Genomic DNA, 8,804 nt, shown 5'->3' on the forward strand with positions numbered 1-8,804 from the left:
GACCATTATGTGTTTTCTTTTATTTCTTGCATCTGGTGCAGTGCCTAAAGTTTCAGTAGGCACTGAATAAATATTTGTTGGATACATGGAATACACATAAAACTGTTTTACATATAGGAAAACAATAAAGGGAGTATAGATAATAAAAATAAGTGATTTTTTAGGGTGATATGTAAATAGGTCATTCATTGTCCACCCCTTTTTGTGATTTCTATTTAAGACATATTACATACTCAATAACTCATGAATTAAGACTAAATCCAATGGAAGGTGTGGGAGAATTCATTACCCTCCCCAGGATGGGAGGAGAGAGTGTTTAAGGATGACTTATATGACAATGGTAATAAGGTGGAAAGGGAGAGTGGCAGGCACAGTCTTTACCTACAGATAACAAAAGGTCTTCCAAGTAGAAGTATCCTGTAGGTGGAAGTTATAGAAGGTAAATTCCAGCTTAATAAGATACATTTCCTGACTATAAAATCAAGTGATGAACAATGAATGGACTGACTTTTCCAGCTCCGTAAGTCAAATCTGGATGTTATCTTAATAGAGTTACTGAAGCAAGAATACAAGCAGTAAAATCCTAGAGGATGACTCTTTAACTTTATTTTCTTAATGACATCAGGCCTATGATTTCACATGGTTCAGTTTAAGGTCATTCTCAGTTTAGGAATCACCACAGGACAGTGGGAAGCTTCTGGTACCCCCACCAGATAAGTTTCATTCAAATTTTCTTTAGAAGATAGGCAGACAGGTGAACTGAAGAGATGGCAATCTGGAAATTGATAAATAACACTAAAGGTATACTCAGGCCTAGACAGTCATGAGCCCTGTTCCTATAATATAAAAGAAGGCTGGAAAAGTTTGGAGGAGAGCTCTAAAGAAGTAGTGGGTTGCTAAGGAAAAAAAAAAAAAATAGAGATACTGAAGCACTAGAATGCATAGTAGAGACCAAGGTCAACCAGAAAGCTACTGATGACCCTTCCCCAGGTATTTGCCAAGGTGTATGGGTGAAATGTTACTAGATTCACAATTGCCAAAGATGAAAAGGAGCTCAAAGAACATTTAGGCCAGCTTTCTCATTGTGTGGGTATAAATACCAAAGCTGTATTAGAGCATAAACAATGGACACATGAGTATTTCAGGCTCCTTGGAAGCTCACATCCCAGTCTAGAGTTCACTCCAGCAAAATTAAATAGAAGGGGTAAAAGCCTCAGAAGGGACTTAAGAGGTTACAAGGGACTCCCAAAGCCACAGTGATCAATATGCTTTTTTCTGTGATAGAGAAGTCCTTTCTCACTAAATCATAACATTGTTTAAATTTATCAAAACATAGCCATAGTTCTCCATCAGAGAACAGTTATAACATCCATGAGAGACAAGGAGCATTCAGAAGGTCTGGGCTTACTTATTATTCTGTTATGTTCTTCTGTTATTGTTAGGTCATCCAGCTCTATCACTATGGGCTGAATTGTGTCCCCCACCCCAAATTCATATGTCGAAGTTGAATACCTTAGAATGCAACTGTATTTGGAGATAGGTCTTGAAAGAGGTAATTAAGGTAAAATGAGGTAATATGGGTGGGCCTTAATCCAATATAACTGATGCTCTTATAAGAAGAGGAGATTAGGACACAGAAGACACAGAGGTGAAATGATGTGAGGACATGGAGAGAAGATGTCTATCTACAAGCCAAGGAGAGATGAATGAAACCAACCCTGTTGACACCTTAAGCTTGGAATTCTAGCCTCCAGAAGTATGAGAAAACATATTTCCATTGTTTAAGCCACCCAGTCTGTGGTATTTTGTTATGGAAGACCTAGGAAACCAATGTACTATTAAATAGTAGGAAACTATCTTTAAAAAACAATTCACAACCCAGATGGGAGTTTAAAAAATAAAATAAAGCCTGGAAGCTAAAAAGGGACCTCAGGAAAAAAAGTAGCCAAAGTACTAAGCCTTAAAATGGTTATTTTTCAGAAGGACCCTCAATTTTTTCAATGTTTTTTTTTTTCTTCCAGAGGAAAACCAAAATTAATCTGTTGTAAAAGGAAAATTGGTATATTGTGAAGTAAAATGCAAAATGTACATGAACTTTCAGAAAAAAAGTGGATTTGAAAGAAATTTTGCAGTAATGGTAGGGTGCTTTGGATTATATTCTTAGATTCCCAGAGATCTGGTATTCATTTGCTTTTTAGGGAAATTTTGGAGGAAAAGTTTGAAAAGCACAGTTCTAAGTATATTTAATGCCTCTCAGATATTCTTTCCTTTATGTGGCATCCTGAGGCTTTATTTGTGCCAGGTACTTAAAAAGTTGCCAAGAATAACAGATATGAATGGGTTCTACTGCCTGCCCTGTTCATTGTCCAGGGAAACGGATATACCTTCAGGTGAGGCAGACATGGAGGCAGATTCATGTCAGGGAAAGGGAACAAATGAACAAGCCTCCACCTCTAGACAACCCCGATGTATGTCAGGTTTGAAAAGGAACCACCTATTGAGAATGTTCTCAGAAGCTCAACCATTTTCTCTGCACATCTCTTTCAGCTAACCTCAGCTAAGCCCATGAGGTGAAGTGTAAATCTCTCTACATGCTTCCTTCTTCCCCTTCCCACATTCACAGCCCATGCATCGTTTGGAAAACGGTTCAGGAACGAAAGGGAAAAGAGAAAGTCACCATAAGGGTCAGGCTACCTTAACATGCAGGTATAGTTGCCTGTGTCATTGAGGAGTGTGGGCCGGAACCAGAGCACATCTTTCTCCTTACTAATGCGGTTCTCAGGGAGGCGGAAGTTAATCGGCTCCTCAAGGTCCCGGTCCTGCCTTGTCCAATACCAGATCAGAGTAAGGCCTGCTGAATGGGCTGTACTGTAGTTATATTTCAAGAAGTGTTCAAAGAGTGGGCACTTGATACGAGCTGGCTCATCTTCATACACTTGGATCTGCCTCATGGTATCTAGTCCCCAGTCATCACAGCGTTCTGGAACAGTCAAAAAGAAAGAAAAGGCAGAGGAGTCATCTCATCTCCAGAGAACACACCTTCTCTTTAGGGTACCCCAGTATTTTCCAGACCCTCCTCTCGGGTCATATTCATTAGCCTCTTTCTAATAAATGCATGTAATAGCTGTGGTGTGAGGAGAATTCCCCTCATTCATTTATTATCTTTTGACTATCCATTGGATAACAGTGTGATTTGATAGCTTGATCCTGTTGAACCCTACAAGGTATGGGGGAGAATCTCACCTGGAAAAGAAATCATGTACTCTTTCACTCCTCTGGGGACAAAAGAGGTTCTAAGGAGAAAATTGTAACTGAAATGGCAACCCTCTAAGATTCCCAGTTCTCCCCTGGTCTTCACTGTCCAATAGCAATAAAATGCAAGCCTCATAGTTAATTTTAGGTGTCCTAGTTGCCACATTAAATAAATAAAAAGTAGGTAAAATTAATTTTTATAATGTATTTTGTTAAACTCTATATATCCAAAACATCCCAAATATTGATAAGCTAGTTTATACTTTATATATATATATATATATTTTTTTTTTTTTTTTTCGATACACGTGCCTCTCACTGCTGTGGCCTTTCCCGTTGCGGAGCACAGGCTCTGGATGCGCAGGCTCAGCGGCCATGGCTCACGGGCCCAGCCACTCCGCGGCATGTGGGATCTTCCCGGACCGGGGCACAAACCCGCGTCCCCTGCATTGCCAGGCGGACTCTCAACCACTGCGCCACCAGGGAAGCCCCTATATTCTTTTTTTGGAATAACTCTTCAAAATTCAGTGTATTTTACATTTATTGCACATATCAATTTGGATTAGTCATGTGTGTCTACTGGTATTGGATTAGACAGCCAAACTGACTACAATACACAAGAATGCTTCCTAGTAAATAAGAGACCACATGTAGTAGAGCTGAGGCACACTTGCTGACAGCTGCACCCTCCAGAAGCACAGCTGTCAGACCTCTCTACAGCTGACCAAAGACGTAAGAGCAAGCTCAGCCTATATCAGCTGAGCTGAGCTTATGTCACCAGAACCACGCAGAAAACCTGTAGTTTCATGAGCAATAATACATGTGTAATAAATTAAATGAAGTTTATGATCATTTGCTAGGCAACGTTTTGGGCATAAGCAGATAGCTAACAGAACAACTAAATTAGTGACTACTTTAATTTTGATAAAAGCAAAGAATTTGAAGCTTTATGACTTACAAAATGTTTTGTAAGTAAGTAATACATTTCTAAGTAAATAATAGACCTCTGGGAAATCTAACAAACTGACTTTTCCAAGAATCAACAAATTTCCATTGTTTACAATTTTTATGCTTCATTCAGAAACGTGTTTTAAAATCCAATACACAAGAAAGAACTGGAAAGATCAAAGTGTTGTTCACATTAATACAAATTGATAATAAAATATTTTTTATTAAACATCTATCATAATGTTCTTTAAATATATTTTCATTAAAACTGCATAGCTGCAGAATTAGCTCCTTCAGTTAACAGCAAGTTATAACCATAGTTTTTTCAGTTAAACATGTCAGATTGAATACATGCATCCAGTTTCACCCCTTTATGAAACTCCACTAAAGCTGAAATAATTTTCAAGACGTAAACCCAAGTAATAGCAATAACAAGAGGAAAGATAATAGCAACATCAAATGGACAAGTGGTGACCAGCTTAGCACATTTAAAATGAAAAATCCTAAATGAAGAGGGGAGAGCTGGAGAACAAACCAATCTTCAATGCAGAATGCAGAAAAAACCCAGGAGGAGAAACTGTCAGTATCAAGATAAGTAATCACTAGTACCATACACTCAATATTTCTGGGTTCTCTTACTAGGCATATTGTAAGATTGTACTTTTATGCCCTTCTGAAATAATGGGATGCCATGTGACTCACTTTGGCCAAAATGATGTACTGAGTGTCACCTGTGTTGAGTGTTTTAAGGACCAGAGTATATTTCACCATGCTTCCTTTTCTTCTGCCTTAGCAAATATGAAAGCACAGACGTCGAGACTCCTTTAGCTTGGTTCCCTTGATATGGATGACACACAGCAAAGCTTTGCTATTTTAAGTCATAGAGAATTGGGATTTGCTTACTACCAATATGAATAATCTATCCTATCCTGGCAAATGCAACCAGATACCTTAAAAATAAGCACATAGGTGGGACAGTAAAATAAGGAGAATTGGATGAACGCTATGTCAAAAAGTGACATCTTTGGTTCCAACCCCACCCTCCTAGCACTCAGGAACATTTCGCACTGCGCTCCAAGGATAGGAGCAGCCAGACCTTTACTCTCCAGGCAGGAGAATGAATGAATCTTCTCTAGAAAATCTGACTACTTTCAGAAGAAAGATCTAACAATCTTAGTATCAGAGTTTTTTTTTTTTTTTAAACAACTTGTACAGCCATATCATCATATCATCCAATAGAAAAGCTCAAGGTTAACAAGTCCCACATTCACATTTAGAATTTTTAATCAGCTTCTTAATCACATCTTCTTAAATATGAACAAACAGCCCCAGGAAACATCTGAGAAAAATCTCTACTATAAAAGGTAACATCCAAAGAAACATTGTAAAAGAAAATTTGACAAAACCAAGATTATTCAAGAAAAAGAAATCTTTTAAAAGAAAAACAAAAAACTATCATTAACATACTCAGAGAGATAAGGAAACTTTTATATTCATGAAGCAAGAACAGAATGATATAGGAATATTCAGAGAAAAAAAAGCTTATTAAAATTAAAAACATGATTGAAGAAAGGTAAAATTTAATAAATGGTTTATTTGGAAGTTAAATTTGAGAATTTTCTAAAAAGTAGAGTAGAAAGAAAAACAGAAAATAGAGAAGAAAGTTAGACCAGTCCATGAGTCTCAACATCTCAACAGTAGGATCCCCAAAAGAAAGAAAATAAAAAGAAAACTCTCCATTAAATAATTCAAAGCAAAACCAAATCTCAGAACTGAAGTCATAACCTTCTAAATTAAAAAGATCTGTCAATTGCCCCAACACAGTGGATGAAAACAGACTTACACCACAAAAATATTTTTTAAAACTGTGGAAAACGAAAAGATTATATAAACTACCAGCGAGTAAGAAAGAGGAAAAAAATAGTCACATACAAAAGACTAGGAATCAGAATGGCTTTGCTGCTCTCAAAAACAAGACTGGAAACTAGAAGTTAATGAAGCAATGCATCTAAAGGAAACTTATTTGCAATCTTGAACCTTAAACCCAACAAAACAATCACGTGTGAGTGACATTTTCAGACACATAAAGACTCAGTAATTTTATACCCTATGTGCTATTTTTTCAAGAAGCTTCTGGGAGATTTGTGCCAACAAAATGAGAGCAAAAACAAGAAGGAAAACAGGAGATCAAGGAATAGGGGATGCAATTAAAGAGAGAGGGGAAGGGATTCCCAGAATAACAATGCAAGATATCCCAGGAAAGCAGCTATGCGGTAGGGCTTGGTGGTAAATCAGCGTAGATAGAAAAAAAATGGAAACCCCCAATAAAGAAAAATTAATTGTAACTGAGGATTATCTGATTAGATTTGCACTGTGAAAAATGATGCTGAAGGGTAATTGAAAAGTATGAAAATGGTTACCAAACGATAGTAATTACAGTAAGCATATGAAAGCAAGGCAATTCATAACTTCAAAAAATAAGAAAGGTAATATAATCATAGTTCGTTAATATTTGAAGATATATTAATTGAATGATTATGATTCAACCAAATATTGCAATAATATTATATAGAGAGGTATGAGTAAGGAAAGCAAAGGGGATAGCACTTTAGAGAGTCCTTATTTACTATAATTTTAAAAAGTGAAGAGATAACACATAGGGTTGACCAAATGAAAAATAACAATATACACAAATTGGTTAGCAAACTGTAGATAGGAAATGCCAGAAAAATAAATAAAATCCTCAAAAGTGGGGCTTCCCTGGTGGCGCAGTGGTTGAGAGTCTGCCTGCCGATGCGGGGGACGCGGGTTCGTGCCCCGGTCCGGGAGGATCCCACATGCCGCCGCGGAGCGGCTGGGCCCGTGAGCCATGGCCGCTGGGCCTGCGTGTCCGGAGCCTGTGCTCCGCGGCGGGAGGGGCCGCAGCAGTGAGAGGCCCGCGTAATGCAAAAAACAAAACAAAACAAAACAAAACAAAACAAAAAAAGCTGTTTAAAGAAAGAGGTAGGGCTTCCCTGGTGGCGCAGTGCTTGAGAGTCCGCCTGCCGATGCAGGAGACGCGGGGTCGTGCCCCGGTTCGGAGGACACGAATCAGACTTTTTTTTTTAAATCTCTGAATGCCTGTTTACTTGCTGAAGCCTCACTCGTAACACTTAACAAACATTAGGAGGATGATAAAAGGATGTGTGTGGGAAGTAAGCACAAAGTTTTGTCTGTCTTAGTTTTGAAAATGGATTTGAATTAGTTGTCAATATTGAACAATTGGGTGCTTCATGTGAAAGTCTATATTCTCAATTTTTCTTTAAAAGGAAGTCTGAAAACATTGTGCTCAATAAGCTAGAATAAACTCAGTAAGTTTATGTTGGAGTAGAGAAGTTATTCTCAGCATGACACAAAAACATAAGACATAAGAAAATATTGATAAAGTTGACCCCAAATCCTATATATAAAGATTAGCAAAAAAAAAAAAAAATCCTCAAAAGTGGTTGTCAGTAGGAGCAGAGGAAAATTATGACAGAAAGAATACAATTATTTTGGTATCCCTGTTAATATATTGGCCTTAAAATACCTCCGTGCATGACTTGCTTTGAAAACAATTAAAATATTAATTAGAGGGGAAAAAAAGGAAGGAAGGAAGGAAATATCCACTGTGCAATACAATTGGCAAAGTCCCTCTCAGTGTCAAACCATCCTAATTATACCTACTTTCTATGAGAAAGTATTGATTTTGTTTTTTCATTCCAAAATTTGTATTAATATTCATTGGCAGGACATTCATTCACTTTTAAATTATAAGATATAGTTGAAAGAGACAGAGACAGTTGGCAGCTGATGGAGTCTGGAACTGCACTATATTAAGTTTGTTGTCTGGATGAAGTAAGATGCTACTGCCTTCTGTATTTCATAAAAATATTCTTTATGCTGTTCCTAAAGGCCTCTCTGTCAAGAACTTTAAACTATTTGCTCAAATTTGAATGATTTTAGAGGCAAGGCTATAAAATGAAAAGTATCATTCTCCTTGCAACCCCACTCAACAATATATCTTAATTCAGATCACCCCAACTTGGGTCAGTAGAACACAGTTCTGATATCATGGCTCGCTTTTAACAGGAACACTGGTAAATTGGAGAGAAGGAGGAAGCCATTCTGGGGGTTAATGTTACCTTGATTAAAGGGGACTTTTGGATACCAATGATATAAATTGTTACTTTGGCCCTGGGAAGTCTTTATGGCCCTGAACAATAATTAACACCAAGACAGATGATAAGTGACAGTTGGATTTTTCTTTTGTAATGTAGGAGAATGCTAATTGTTAAAAGGGAGATGGAAAAAGAGAGCTAGTGTGACATAACAACCACAAGCATGTACTCAAGCAGACCAATTTAGGAAGAAGTATGAAATGGAATTTTGGTGATCACTAGGGTAGACTGTAGCAGAGACTTGCTAAATGTTCATTAGTCTTGTTTTCTTTTCCTCGGCCCATGTGAAACCTACATATCCTTAGCAGTTGGGCTGGGGCCATGTGATTTGGTTCTGGCCAATGAGTGTGGCCAGAGATGCTGTACAACTTGAAACTCCCAGCATAATCTTTGGTGCTTTCTCTT

The 8,804-nt window shown here is 37.7% G+C and overlaps 1 protein-coding gene across 3 annotated transcripts in view; it reads right to left on the reverse strand.

The window, feature by feature from the left end:
• The window catches only part of IL1RAP (interleukin 1 receptor accessory protein), an 84,993-nt gene that overhangs the window by 45,504 nt on the left and 30,685 nt on the right, over positions 1-8,804 (reverse strand). For all 3 annotated transcript variants that reach the window (XM_007466476.1, XM_007466477.1, XM_007466478.1), the window contains exon 2: positions 2,695-2,980. In XM_007466476.1, coding sequence (XP_007466538.1) covers positions 2,695-2,980 — 286 coding nt within the window. The remainder of the gene's footprint in view (positions 1-2,694; positions 2,981-8,804) is intronic.

Source organism: Lipotes vexillifer, unplaced genomic scaffold, assembly GCF_000442215.2.
Source record: "Lipotes vexillifer unplaced genomic scaffold, Lipotes_vexillifer_v1.1 scaffold1104, whole genome shotgun sequence".
In the NCBI taxonomy this organism is placed as follows: domain Eukaryota; kingdom Metazoa; phylum Chordata; class Mammalia; order Artiodactyla; family Lipotidae; genus Lipotes; species Lipotes vexillifer.